At 47.0% G+C, this 15,050-nt stretch overlaps 1 protein-coding gene across 7 annotated transcripts in view; it reads right to left on the bottom strand.

Annotated features, from left to right (window-relative positions):
* LOC127038134 (IgGFc-binding protein-like) overlaps positions 1-15,050 on the bottom strand; it is a 121,036-nt gene that overhangs the window by 34,817 nt on the left and 71,169 nt on the right. For all 7 annotated transcript variants that reach the window (XM_050930570.1, XM_050930569.1, XM_050930571.1 and 4 more), the window contains 4 exons: positions 13,514-14,087; positions 13,086-13,279; positions 2,232-2,373; positions 126-454 (listed from right to left, as the gene is read on the bottom strand). In XM_050930570.1, the coding sequence (XP_050786527.1) occupies positions 126-454; positions 2,232-2,373; positions 13,086-13,279; positions 13,514-14,087 (1,239 nt within the window). The remainder of the gene's footprint in view (positions 1-125; positions 455-2,231; positions 2,374-13,085; positions 13,280-13,513; positions 14,088-15,050) is intronic.

A 15,050-nucleotide genomic window follows, 5' to 3' on the forward strand; every position in this document is an offset into this window, starting at 1 on the left:
GTCAAACACAGAAGATCAGTTGCATTTATGTACTTGTATTGCCCATATGTCACCTGTATCTAGGATTCCATCTGTGTGAGAGACACAAGTAGAAAAGTCACAGAACCCTGAGCTGGGAAACTCACCCGGACTTTGCCAACTTCCCTCTTGTAGATGGAGATGTTGTACCCGTAGACATAGATATTGGTCACCTGCCAAAAGGAGATTTCCTGGTTCCCCCTGTTGTCGTTCTTCTCATCAATGGTGAAGGACTCCAGGGTAGGGTCGCTGCCACAGTACTTAGCGATTGTGTACTTGCAGGTGTCCTGCAAATCAAACTTCAGGCCATCAAAAGTTTGGTACTGTGCATCCCCTGAGCCCTGGCAGATTCCAGTGTAGGCAGGAACACATGCCTCTTGGCCATTTTCAGTTTTGCATGTCTCCTTGATCCGGCATTTCAGCGTTTTGCAGGGATCTGAAAGGAGAAAATCCAGTTCTACCAACAGGGCAGGGAACTCAAGTCCAGTGTCTAGGCTGGGAGATCCAGCCCTGTCATGGGCACAGCATTCATGCAGAGCCAGCTGAGCTAGCCAGAGGACACTGAGAAGTTGGGAAGCCTGGGATACACAATGGCACTTGGTTTGCTGGAAGCTATGGTTTCAATCTATTGAAACACTTAATCAGGTGAGTTCAGTTGAAATCAGTGAGGCTACACACATGCTTAAAGTTATGCATATGCACAAGTACCTATGGCTCTGATCCAGCAAAGTGCTGAGCACTCTCAATAACACATTGCTATGGCACTGAAGTCACTAACCATATGTGCTGGAACTAGGAGTGCTGGGGGTGCTGCTGCACCTCCTGGCTTGAAGTGGATTCCAGTGGAGGTAACGTTTACAGTTTGGTTCAATGGCTCTCAGCCTCCCCACTGTAAAAATTGTCCCAGTACCCCTGTCATTGGCTGACTCCTAGTGATTCCATTGGGAGAGGGAATTCAGTCCATAAATCAGTGAGAGCTGCAAGTACTAATGGTCAAATGCTAAGAGGTGCTAAGCACCTGTGACTACCATTGGAGGAATAGTTTATCTCAGAGATTTCCCTCCCCTCCTAACTCCCCACAACTCAGTTCTTATGCTGCTTCACTCTGAAGTCCACTAGCTCAGTTTACAAAGGCTAGTGTGTGTCCTCTCCACATCGAAGGAGGGGCAGACTGGGTAATGAACTTACACTGGTCAGGCTTCTGACCAAGCAAGATGGTACAGTTCTGGGATGCAAGTAGGGTGACCAGACAGCAAGTGTGAATAATCGGGACGGGGGGGGGGGAGTAATCAGAGTCTATATAAGGAAAAGCCCCAATATCGGGATTGTCCCTATCTGGTTACCCTAGGTGCAAGGCTAGGGAGCTGGGGGGATTTGGCTGGAGCCTCCCTATTGTTAGTTCATGAATGGGTAGGAGAAGCATTCATGTAACTTGGTTTGGCTTGTCCCTGCCTGTGGATGTCTGTGTAAGTGCAGTACCCACCAGAGGTTTGTAGGCTGCCAACTGCATCACAGTGAGAGGATACCCCAGGTCATAAGCATCGACTTCTCCACTTTCCCCTGGGTGCATGACCTCCTGCTGCCCCTGGCTCCGCCCCTACTCCACCCTTTCCATAAGGCCCTGTCCCTGCCCTGCCTCTTCCCACTCCTTCCCTGCCCCCATTCCAAACCCTTCCCCAAATCCCCACCCTGGCTCTACCTCTTCCTCGCCTCCTCCCCTGAGCGTGCCATGTTCCTGCTCCTCCCTCTCCCTCCTGGAGCTTGCTACCCAGCCAAAGAGCTGTTTGGCGGTGCTGGGCAGGAAGCGCTGGGAGGTAGGTGGTGGAGCGGGGAGGTGGCGCACTCAGGGGAGGAGGTGGAGGTGGGGCGGGAGGTGAGGGGAGCTTGGCTGCCAGTGGGTGCAGAGCACCCACTAATTTTTCCCCATGGGTGCTTATGCCCCAGGTTGGACAGAGTGCTCAGCAGTCCCACAGTCCAGATTGAACCCTGGGAACCACTGTAACAATCACACTTCTTGCTGAATTGCAAATTGGCTATCTCTGTCTATGATTAGCTAAGCAGGATCAGGCTGGTTAGTTAGCAGAAGAGTATTTATTGAGGAAAAATAAGCTGCGTAAATAACCTGTTGTAAATTGGTTTCTCCCATCCCGACCTCACTTACTCCACCCACAGTAACCCCTCGGGGTATATTTCAATCAGTGACTCTCCTTCACCTTTGCTGATGCAGACCATGATACCATCTCTGATCTGGCAAGTTTCTTCTCTGGCACAGCTTTGGGCTTTGCAGGTCACCTCTCGAGTGGAAACGCAGGTGCAGCTCTGCTGGCATTCATTTGTCAGGATGGTCTCTCTGGGCTGAGGGGACGTTTGGAAAAGGGGAAATAACACAATGTAATGAGGAAAAGATTATTTATAATAATTTCTGGCAGTGCTTGTGACAAAGTAGTGTTGGTGTCACTAGGCATAAATCTAAGCCTTAGTGAACCTAAGCTCCTCCATGTTGAACTCTACTTGATCTAGAAAGCTAGCAGCTGTGAAATTAAATGTGTAACAGTAAGTGATCAGTTGCAGCACAGCTCAAACCAGTCTAAAGCAGTAGTGATAAGGCCTGTGTACCTTTAGCAGAAGGACAAGATAACTTGCAGAAGGAAAACTTACTAACGAGCTGCCGCAGCCAAGATTACTTAACACATCTGCACTTACATAACTGCTACAGGGGGAGGAAGGAGGACGAGGGGGAAAGAAAGAGAAAAAAAAATTATAAAAAGGGAAAAGTCGCTTGTGTAGGGGGCTTGATTTGAGGCATCAGTCTCCTTGCACCTCTGAGATCTCAAATAAACTTTCTTTGCTTCTCCACCCTGGTGTGTTTATTGGCGCAAGTACACCAGGCAACGAACCCCGCTGTTGCCCCCCTCGGGCACTTTGTGTTGGCAACAGTTCTTGGCACCCAACGTGGGGCTCGAGGCTAAAATTAGCCTTGTCCGGATCCCTCCTGGTGGTCGACAAATTGCAGTGATGACCAATGCCCAGCACGCACTGGTGACTCCACCGGGGGCCTCGGCGGAGACGCGGTTTGATCGACCCAGGAGGGCACAACAGTGCAACGCGCTCGAGTAGTGGAGAAGCAATTGTGGGCGACGGTGCAGAACCGGTCCCTTGGATAAGATAGGAACAGTCCAGTGGTCTGGATTTTTGCCTGTTAAGACCTGGGGACGCCCAGTGTCATCCTGGGATATGGGACAGGGACAGAGCACAGGCAGGGCATGGTGTACACCCTTAGAATGCATTCTGGCGAATTGGAAAGTGGATCGGATCCGATGACTAAGAATAAACTGAAGAAAAAAGAAAAAAAAGCAAGATCAGATGCAGAATGGTACTGGGGGCCAGTGTGAGTGACTGTTATCAGAAGACACCCAGAGTACCCTGTGAAGCAAAAGCTCGTGACCAGGACTACTCTAACACAAGCCCGGTAACTAGTGGATCTTTAGGAGGTCCGACCCATGGTGGGCTGACTCGGCCTGGCATCGTCCGGTGAGGAAGCTACCCGGGTCTGGGAGTGTGTGTACCCATCTTCCCTTCCCCTTTCCTTTCCGTGTGGGCTACTGACAGTCTGATCATCTCACTGGATGCAATCAGAGTAAGCAGCGCTGTCTCCCAGAGACTAGCTGACGCTCTTTGCTGAAGGGAGGTGTAGGAGGGTCATGGCCATCCTCGTTAGCCTCTCCTGTGTGAGTACCCTGTAGGGAAAAATCCTTAGTTTATGAGCCGCTAGCAGGGACAGGGCACCCTCCCTGTGTGTGTAAGTGGAAAATGGGTGGGGGACAGTCTAAACATTCCACCTCACCCACTAAGGGTACCCCAGCATATTACATGTATGTACATTATGGTTCATCAACCTGCAGGTATTTAGAGAATTGGAATATTTACAGGTGTGAAAATCCATCTAGACAATGCCCACTAGAAGGTACTTCAATCTAGATAAGATCATACATCTAAGAGGAGCGTTTAATCACCAAAAAGCCATGACACAGCGTGAGCAAATTTGTCTACTGAGGAAAGGAACGAGTTAATCTGAAATTCATCTTGGCCCAGGGATAAAAAGAAAGTTGCTCTGCGTTCAAGGTCAAGAATCAATGCAGGCTATGCTAAGTACAAAGAAAAACTGCTTTCGGCCCCAGCTGGCTGTGAAGAAAAAAAATATAGACAGAGGCGAACCAAAGGTAATACAAGTTACAGAACTGAGATTACATTTGCAAAGCTTAACTGTCCAGTAAGATCCAACAGTATGCCTTTGTGACCCCGGAGTCGGTGTGGCTTGGTGACACCAAAGAAGCCACAGGCAGCCGACCTGGACTGGAATCTCTGAAAGAGACGCCGCAGGAGATTCCAGGGTGTAAAAGAACAGCCCTCCCAAGAGTGGAAGCATGGATTGGACTGAAGAACTTGTGAATCTAAATGCAGAGGAGGCCTGGAATTACTTTAAGTTGCAGCTGCAGAAACTATCACAAGCCTGCATCCCAAGAAAGGGGAAAAAAACCATAGGCAGGAGTTGTAGACCAAGCTGGATGAGCAAGCATCTCAGAGAGGTAATTAAGAAAAAGCAGAAAGCCTACAAGACATGGAAGAAGGGTGGGATTAGCAAGGAAAGCTACCTTAGTGAGGTCAGAACATGTAGGGATAAAGTGAGAAAGGCTAAAAGCCAAATAGAGTTGAACCTTGCAAAGGGAATTAAAACCAATAGTAAAAGGTTCTATAAGCCATATAAATAAGAAGAAAACAAAGAAAGAAGAAGTGGGACCGCTAAACACTGAGGATGGAAAGGAGGTTAAGGATAACCTAGGCATGGCCCAATATCTAAATAAGTACTTTGCCTCAGTCTTTAATAAGGCTAATGAGGAGCTTAGGGGTAATGGAAGGATGACAAACGGGAATGAGAATATGGAGGTGGATATTACCACATCTGAGGTAGAAGCCAAACTTGAACAGCTTAATGGGACAAAATCGGAGGGCCCAGACAATCTTCATCCGAGAATATTAAAGGAACTGGTGCATGAAATTGCAAGCCTGTTAGCGAGAATTTTTAATGAATCGGTAAACTCAGGGGTTGTACCGTACGACTGGAGAATTGCTAACATAGTTCCTATCTTTAAGAAAGGGAGAAAGAGTGATCCGAGTAACTATAAGCCTGTTAGTTTGACATCTGTAGTATGTAAGGTCTTGGAAAAAATTTTGAAGGAGAAAGTAGTTAAGGACATTGAGGTCCATGGTAATTGGGACAAATTACAACATGGTTTCACTAAAGGTAGATCGTGCCAAACCAACCTGATCTCCTTCTTTGAGAAGGTGACAGATTATTTAGACAAAGGAAATGCAGTAGACCTAATTTACCTCAATTTCAGTAAGGCATTTGACGCGGTTCCACATGCAGAATTATTAGTCAAATTGGAAAAGATGGGGATCAATATAAAAATTGAAAGGTGGATAAGGAACTGGTTAAAGAGGAGACTACAACAGGTCGTACTGAAGGGTGAACTGTCAGGCTGGAAGGAGGTTACTAGTGGAGTTCCTCAAGGATCGGTTTCGGGACCAATCTTATTTAACCTTTTTATTACTGACCTTGGCACAAAAAGCGGGAATGTGCTAATAAAGTCTGCGGATGACACAAAGCTGGGGGGTATTGCTAACACGGAGAAGGACCGGGATATCATACAGGAAGATCTGGATGACCTTGTAAACTGGAGTAATAGTAATAGGATGAAATTTAATAGTGAAAAGTGCAAAGTCATGCACTTAGGGATTAATAATAAGAATTTTAGATACACATTGGGGACACATCAGTTGGAAGCAACAGAGGAGGAGAAGGACCTTGGGGTATTGGTTGATCACAGGATGACTATGAGCCACCAATGTGATATGGCCGTTAAAAAAGCTAATGCAGTTTTAGGATGCATCAGGTGAGGTATTTCCAGCAAAGATAAGGAGGTGTTAGTACAGTTATACAAGGCACTGGTGAGACCCCACCTGGAATACTGTGTGCAGTTCTGGTCTCCCATGTTTAAGAAGGATGAATTCAAACTGGAACAGATTCAGAGATGGGCTACTAGGATGATCCAAGGAATGGAAAACCTGTCTTATGAAAGGAGACTCAAAGAGCTTGGCTTGTTTAGTCTAACCAAAAGAAGGCTGAGAGGGGATATGCTTGCTTTTATAAATATATCAGAGGGATTAATATTAGGGAGGGAGAGGAATTATTTAAGCTTAGTACCAATGTAGATACAAGAACAAATGGGTATAAACTGGACACTAGGAAGTTTAGACTTGAAATTAGACGAAGGTTTCTAACCGTTAGAGGAGTGAAGTTCTGGAACAGCCTTCCAAGGGGAGTAGTGGGGGCAAAAGACATATCTGGCTTTAAGACTAAGCTTGATAAGTTTATGGAAGGGATGGTATGATGGGATAGCCTAATTTTGGCAATTGATCTTTGATTATCAGCAGATAAGTATGCCCAGTGGTCGGTGATGGGATGTTGGATGGGATGGGATCTGAATTACTGCAGAGAATTCTTTTCTGAGTGCTGGCTGGTGAGTCTTGCCCACATGCTCAGGGTTTAGCTGATCGCCATATTTGGGGTCGGGAAGGAATTTTCCTCCGGGGCAGATTGGCAGAGGCCCTGGAGGTTTTTCGCCTTCCTCTGCAGCGTGGGGCATGGGTCACTTGCTGGTGGATTCTCTGCAGCTTGAGGTCTTCAAACCACAAGTTGAAGACTTCAATAACTCAGACATAGGTTAGGGGTTTGTTATAGAAGTGGATGGGTGGGGTTCTGTGGCCTGCATTGTGCAGGAGGTCAGACTAGATGATCACATTGGTCCCTTCTGACCCTAGAATCTATAAGTCTATGAGTCTATGTTGGAAATTCTAGACAAGCTGTATACAGGATAATCTCCCATCCACCTCTCCCCCTTCTCTGAACATTATACACAGAAGTGGCCAGTCTGGACGTACGTGTGTGAGTATGAAAGGGGCTTGGGGCATTAACGTTGTCCTGAGTGATGTAGGAGCGTTCCCAACACTCTCCGTTGTTCTATTATTTTATCAATGAAGCTTTAAAATTCAGTTATATGGTTGTAGTAAGTGAAGGCCCTGATAAAGGCCCAGTATGAGGCCTGAGGCCTGAACTAAAGTAATGGCCAAGACTTTGCTAATATAAAGCAAAGTGAAGCTGTGAGCCAGAGGCAGGCCCTGCTTGCAGAAGCTGGCAAGGAAAGGGCTGATGCTGCAAGAAGATACGTACCTAAAAGGTACTGAACACTAGAGATCAGAACATTCACATACTGGCCCATTCCACACAGATAACAAGGAAGAGACTGACCCATCCCAATGACAGGGGCAAAAGGGTAATATGATGGATAGAGTTGTTTTGATCGAACCAACATGTACAAGGTGAGAGGCGGCACTTTGCTACGTGGAGGGGTTGTACCTTACTACGTAGAGGGGCTGCACCTCAATACGTCAGGAGTGATGTGTAACTTGTTTGTTCCTGTGTATAAAAATGTATCCCTGGGGTGATGTCTTTGTCCGGCCTAGGGGGCAGTGGAAAGTCCCGCCACTGACTGAGCCGAGTCCATTGTCAAGAGGCACTCTGTCGCAGTATGCCTGGTAGACTAAGTACTCTACGGGGACCCTGCAAGTGTGTCCGAGCGCAATAAACCTGGCCGACGTGCCTTCGTACCTTACTAGACTCTGTGGTCATTGGGGGTTCTCTTCGAGTCTGCTGTGTCAGCTATTTGCGCAAAGCTGGGACGGCACACAGAGGGAACACACGCACGCAGCCAAGTGATACCAACAGAGAGAGAGCAGAGCACCACACCGGTAGCATCTGACAACACACCTCTGATAACAATGGTATGTTTTCTTTATCTTCCCCCAACGATCCTGTAGTGTCAGCCTGATCACCTGACACGAGGGATAGATTGGTAACAGAAATTTGTTACAGTTTGGTGAGTAATTAAAAAGGATGGAGCCCTGCAGAATTTACACCATCTATTTATTTTACCCTTGTTATTTTATGTTTGCTTTGCTTGGTACTGTTGGTGTTATATGTTGAGAACTGCATGATTACAAGTGAGCCTTAATAGGATAAGGAAACACTATCTGGTTCTGGTTCTGATCTGTTTAACCGGTTACTATTGTTTTTCTGCTCTGTTCATTTGGGCGTTAGGAGTGTGGGCGGAACTGAACCTCTCATTCGTAATTCCTCGGAGTGGAAGACATGCGTGCGAGGAAGCTCTGAGGTCGAATTGAGATCCTTCTGTCCCATCCCCTGTAGCGGTCAGTGTATAGAAGTGGGAAAACCTGGCTTAGAGTGTAATTTCCTCTGCTCTCTGTGTAATTCTCTTTTCTGTTTAAGTGTCAGAAGACAGATGGCTGGGTCTCTGGGTAAATCCTCTAAGGACAGTCCTTTAAATTATATGTTAAGTAAATGGCCTTCACCTGATGGGCCATGCATTTTTGTCCAGGTGGCAAGCCTCACAAGGGAGGACTCGGGTAGTCTTGTGAGTAAAAATGTTTAAGGGAAGAGACCAGGAAGGGTGGGGACTAGTTGAGAAGCCCACCCTCCTAGCTAAACTGGTAGTGGAACAAGTTGGTGCCCATGGAAGGGACGGTTCAGCAAGAAAAGCAGGATCAGGCCCAGGCGGGCAGGCAACAGACAGAGAGATTGGAAAACGGGTTGGAAAACTTTGAGGGTGTAGTGGAAGGAAGGCGTCAGTAAGTGTAAGCATGGGGATTTCAAATACCCAGGACTTACTTGGAATGGTGAGTTAAGTTGATAAAAGTGGCCGTTGGGAGACAAGCAAGTGATTTAAGGGAGAGTGAGAAGTTAACTCTGTAGTTGCTGGAGGGAACAGCAGTTGAACTTCGTAAAAATGCTAAAGAGGAAAGTTCTTGGTGTCTTTGAAATGTTTGTAAATAAATTCTGGTAAAATTAATCATGTCCCTTTTAAGGTAAAAATCTTTAAGCTGTGAATAGCTTTGGATCCAAAAGCAAGTCAGAAAGCATCTGTATTAACGCAAATTATCTAACTGATAAGGTAGGAGCCACTGAAACCTGGGCTGCCTATGAAACACATACAAGAAAATATGGGGTAATTCCTCTGCTTTGCCTGAAATCAACAAGGGTATTTGTATATTTTAGGCAATGACTGACTGCCCAGGAGGGTAGACCTATGTTTTTTTTTTGTCTTTCAGATAATCAGAAAAAACTGATGGCAGCTGAACAGCATTCAACTTACCATGCATTTACTGGCACAATAGGAATTATGTTTTGTGTTCTATGTTCTGTCTTGTGATGTTTGTCTTGCGGCCGGAATTGTTGTGTTTAGTGTTTTCATGAAATGGTCTGGTTTGGAATCAGGCGGAAGGGTTAAATTGGAATGCAGATATTTGTTTTGTTCAACTTAAAATAAAAAGTGTTTGGATAAATCAGGAAAATGTGATATACTAAAGTCTAATACATTTCCTTAAGTAAGAAAAAGAATCTTCATTGGCCAAATCTTTTAATTGAAAATTGTTGTTAAAATTTGCATACCAACAGTCTTTGAAAGCAAGGACATAAAAAGTTAACCCACTCCCCATATTGTACATGGGATTCTTCTGGCTACCTCAGATTTCTAGCCAGAGGGCTGGGGATGGTGGGATGCTATTGGACTAGAAGTCGTACTGAGTAAACTCCTCAAAGTGGGTGTGCTTGTCCTGGCCTGTTGCTCCAAAGCTCTGTAATAAGGTTATTTTAGTGGAAGGGTATATGTGGCATACATTAAATAATAAGACTGATGTACTGTATAATGGCAATGTTTATGCGTTCATTGTTGGGAAAAAGGTGTATGAGTAAAGACTGGACGTTTCCTTTGTAGGTTGAAAGAAGCCAAGAAGGGAAGAAGGACAAAGAACAGAATGAGTTAACTGGAAAAAAAATAAAATAAAATAGCTAGCAAGCTCAGGCTATAGATAAGACACTGACTCCACTCAAGAACACTGCTCACAGTCAAGACTTGGCTGACAACCAGGAAAAGGAGGGCTTGAATATGCCCACACAGCTATGAGATCTGCAAAACACTGCCAGGCACTAATGAAATGTGTTAGGTTTCTTTTCTCACAGGTAAGGAAGCGCTACCCAAAGACCCTAGCAGCCCTGCCACTCCTTGGAACCAGGAAACTGGATTGATGTAAAGGTCCACCAATGAAAGACTGCTTTGGCTCCATGTTGAAAAGGCCCTTATTAAGCACTGCTGACTACCAACACCGCTGTGAAGTGCCAAAGGCTGACTGTTTGGACCCATGATTCTCATTGCAAAAAGACCCCTCCATCTTGGGAGAATTCTCCTATTGATACTTAGCCTATTTCTCTTTCTAGCTCCACTGTGCCTTCTGGACAGCAGGGGAAAAGTACAAGGTGAAATGCTAGTAACCTCTCCCTTGTCTGCTGACAGACCTACTGTGCCTTTGAATTTTTCTAGAAGAATCAAAACCATTACAGGGTGATGTGCTGGTAACCTCTCCCCTGTAGGATGCTGCACCATGACTGTTTTGGAAAAGAAGAAACACTCACTCCACTGAAGTTGCCAAAGTCCAGGAATTCCTGACTAGAAAGGACATTAAGAGCTGACCCTGGTGAAAAAACAAAGAATTATACACTGGCAGGAGGACATTTGTGGGACCCATGCTTGGGAATGTGGTATTGATTGAATTTGGGGGTTTATTCTACAGGCTGCACCCTGTGTCCTGGAGAGTGACTAATAATGTAACCCTCTCCTATGCTATTAATGTCGATGCCTTTTGAAAGTATCTGAAAATAGTTAAATAACAGATGTAATATAGTACTACACCAAGGAAAGATGGTATTGAATATAACTGAGGCTGGGAAGGCATTGCAGTGGGATCTAGTATGTTTAGGAATTCAGGATTTCCTGAATGACCAGCTGATGGCCATTCGGAGTGATCTTGAGTACCAGACTTGGCCCACTGCCCTTACAGATGCATCAAAAATACCATCTGATCTGTGATCATGGAGACATACTTGGACACTTTCTGGGTGGAAGTGTGGCTTCACAGGGCGAGGTATGCGCCCTTATAGGGGATGAATGCTGTACTTATGTCCCAGAAAAAGCACAGGACATTAACAAGCACATCCTGTCCTCCGAACAGGCTTTTGAACAGTGGAAGGCCCAGGAAAGGGAACCCACTATTTCTGATTCCCTCTGGGGCTGGTTACCCAACCTGGGGGAACTAGGGGAAGGCATTGTTCGCTTCCTGCACACTGGTGTGGTGTTGTGTATCGTTACTCTCCTCTTGCTTGCTTGCTGTAAAGCACTCCAGCTCCCTAGAGCATAATCGCTTTTTGTCCTCAAAGTATGAGAAAACTCAGCCAAAAGTTTGTTGAGTATTCTCAAAGGAGGGAGTTGTTGGTGTCACTAGGCATAAATCTAAGCTTCAGTGAACCTAAGCTCCTCCATGTTGAACTCTACTTGATCTAGAAAGCTAGCAGCTGTGAAATTAAATGTGTAACAGTAAGTGATCAGTTGCAGCACAGCTCAAACCAGTCTAAAGCAGTAGTGATAAGGCCTGTGCACCTTTAGCAGAAGGACAAGATAACTTGCAGAAGGAAAACTTGTAAAAGAGCTGCCGCGGCCAAGATTACTTAATGCACCTGCGCTTACGTAATTGCTACAGGGCGAGGAAGTATGGGGGGGAAGAAAGAAGAAAGAGAAAAAAAACTTATAAAAAGGGAAAAGCCGCTTGTGTAGGGGGCTTGATTTGAGGCATCAGTCTCCTTGCACCTCTGAGATCTCAAATAAACTTTCTTTGCTTCTCCACCCTGGTGTGTTTATTGGCGTGAAGTATACCGGGCAACGAACCCCGCTGTTGCCCCCCTCGGGCACTTTGTGTCGGCAACAGTAGGGTTTTATTCATCTTGTTATGTTGCATGTGATTCTTACAGTCCTATATTAATACTGTGTGTACCTTAGTTTCCCTGTGTACTGCATCTATACTAAGGTGGTAGGAATTGGGTGTGTGATTTTGCTGAGGCCCTCAGGGCAGGTGAGATTGCCCAGCTATTTGCATCTATGTAACCTGAGACCCAGGAGGGGGGATACGATCAGCTGACACCTTTTGCCCAGGAAGCGAGACAAAGAGAAGGAGGAGGAGCATCAAGAGTGGTGTAGGAAGTCGGGTAACTGGAGGCTGGAAGTCTGGGGTGGGGGGAACTGGAAGAGGGGGAATCCAGGGCATCTGGCCCAGGATTTCCAAGATGGACTTGGCTGAAAGTCACTGATGTCTGTAATAGTCAGCTCTGTTCTATGCTGCGTTCCTGTCGACTAATAAATCTTTTGTTTTATCGGCTGGCTGAGGGTCTCATCTGACTGCAGAGTTGGGGTGCAGGGCCCTCTGGCTTCCCCAGAAGCCCCGCCTTGGCAAACTCACTGCGGGAAGTGCACAGTGTGGAAGGGGATGCTGAATGCTCTGAGGTCAGACCCAGGAAGGTCAAAGCTGTGTGAGCTTCCTGCCCTGGAGACAGTCTGCTCAGAGAGAGGAGGCTCCCCCAGAGTCCTGACTGGCTTTGTATGGAGTAGTTCCAGAGCATCGCCCGGTGACTCTGTGACAGTGCTAAACCCAGAAATGTGTGGTGATGTGTGTGAAAATGTCTGTTCTGTTGTCATATTATTTGCTATTAATGTTAAAGAGAAAGGCTGTCTCATTGGCTCAGCACTGGGCCAAGGGCCAGAAATAGCGCCTAGGTTTTAACCTCCCATCTGCTCCTGACTCACTGTGTGTCTGTGAGTAAGTCACTGCCTCGTTCTGTGCCTCAGTTTCCCTACAATAGAGAAAGAGAATTAAATAATCTTGCCTTTCTTGCTGCTTTGGGCATTGGGTACTAGCAGACTGGGGGTGCCAGGCCGAATAGGCTAGTGCTCTGATCCACTATAGCTAATCCTATTCCTGGCTAGTGCAGGGATTAAGATGTGGATAGAGCAAAAATTAGATCAGACCCAGACCGCTTGGGGTGGTACCTTGTAGTATCTCCCATGCTTGAAGCACCCACAGCTCTCCAGAGTCACGCAGCCTTGGCCGTCGAAGAAGAAGCCCTTGTCACACTGGCAGCCTTCAGCATAGGCCTCCGGGCAGTCCATGATATCTCCAGGGCAGGTGGTGGTACAGAGGTTGGCCCAGACCTCGTAGTGGCTGTTGGCTGGGCAGGTCAGAGCTTAAATAGAGAAAGAATTAATTTAGGGCAGGAAAGACCTCACACCATGAACGAAGGTACAGAGACATGAAGGAGAGGAGAGCAGGGCTGGGAGGAGAGGACCAGGACACTTATTTAAGGTTGGTTTCCATCCAGAAGAGTTTCTGAAGAAACCCAGAGGTTTGGAATGAGATGTCTTGAAATTGTGACCCTCCCCAGTGCGTCTCAGAGCTCCATCAGCATCACAGCACTTACAGCAGAAGGAGGCATTCCTCCAGGGCTGGATGGAGGCCCCGGCCTCTTGGCAGGCTGTCACATAGCTGTGGATGCTCTGGCACAGGACCTGGGAGTCCCCATTGTCCAGGCACAGATCATACAGGCAGTTGTTGAAATACACGCTGGGGCTGACCGTGCCATGGCAGGTGGCAAAAGGGCCATCAGAGGCTGTGAGTAACCCGCAGTAGTTGTGTGCTTTGAAGACATCTTTCCTCTCCTCCTTGCAGACTGGACAGCTGTTCCCAGCACATCTGTCTGTACAGGATGCCTCTGGGATCTGAACTTCCCAGGCAGACCCGAAGGATGCAGTGTCAGGGGCCACCCTGCCATCGGGGAGCAGGAACTCGTCATCCTGTTGCCCTTTGTAGTTCCCACACAGGCCGCACATCCGGCCGTGGTAGCGACCCGGGACTGTGACTCTGACCTGGTAAACCAGGTCGTAGCTCACGGTGAGGCCAAAGTCAGTTTGCACCAAGACGTTCACACTGTGCTGATATGCCCGGAGTCGCCCATTGGCCAGGATCACAGGCAGGTTGTGGGACACCCCGTCCACCTGGAAGAGACAGAGCATCCTGTGTGAGCTGTGGGGAGAGGATACTATAGGGTTTGGGTTATGGGCAGTGAGTTCTGAGATTCTGTTCTCACGGACACTGCAGTGTAAATCCAGCATGACTCACTTTAGAATAAATCAAGATTTACGCCAGGGCCACTGAGATCAGAATCTGGTCCCAGGCCTGCAATAAATTAGGCAGTAAAAGCCCTGATCACTATATCACATGATCACTCTGGCCCACATCTCTTTCTGCCGCTGATCTCACTCCTGATCCTCTCTCTTTCCCACTCCCTCCATCTACTTACCCTGCTCTTCGCCTGCACCTGTTTGGGAGGTGACTTCACCACATCTCAGCTGTTCCCCTTGTGCTAGTGTAGGGTGATTTTTGTGAGGTCCTCAGAGATAATCAGCACCACGATGTCCACTCAAATCACTCCCCATCGATCTGTTCCCATCCTGCTGCTCTGATGAGACCCACAGAGTCAAGGGGAGAGGAGATGGAGGCCCAAGGGAGGATTTCAGCAAAGGCTGAGTACAAACAGTGGCAGAGAGGATAATGATGCCATTGCCAACAGGCAGATTTGCAGCAAGAGGAGGTTTAGGAGGAGAAGAGAGTTCAGGTTCAAAGTCAATACCCAGGTTAGAAAAAATGGAGGCAAATCTTCAAGGGGAAACTTCTTGTCTATATGTTGCAAGCTCGTCACCCTGGCTTACCTCTCCGCTCTCCTTTTGCTAACTACCTACCTCCTCCCTGATTCTCTCTCTTTACCATCCCCATCTCCTGCACCCACATTTGGCCTGCAGCTCTGCTTCATGCCCACACCTACACTCAGAACTGTCTCCTACTTCTTGTCCATGTCCTCTCTCTCCTAAAAACCCACACGTTGTGAACCAGGAGTGGCAGCAGAGAAGATAGAGCTGAATTGGAGGATGCTCACTGTGCCCACGAGAAGCTCTCACATA

Source organism: Gopherus flavomarginatus, chromosome 20 (assembly GCF_025201925.1).
Source record: "Gopherus flavomarginatus isolate rGopFla2 chromosome 20, rGopFla2.mat.asm, whole genome shotgun sequence".
Lineage (NCBI taxonomy): Eukaryota > Metazoa > Chordata > Testudines > Testudinidae > Gopherus > Gopherus flavomarginatus.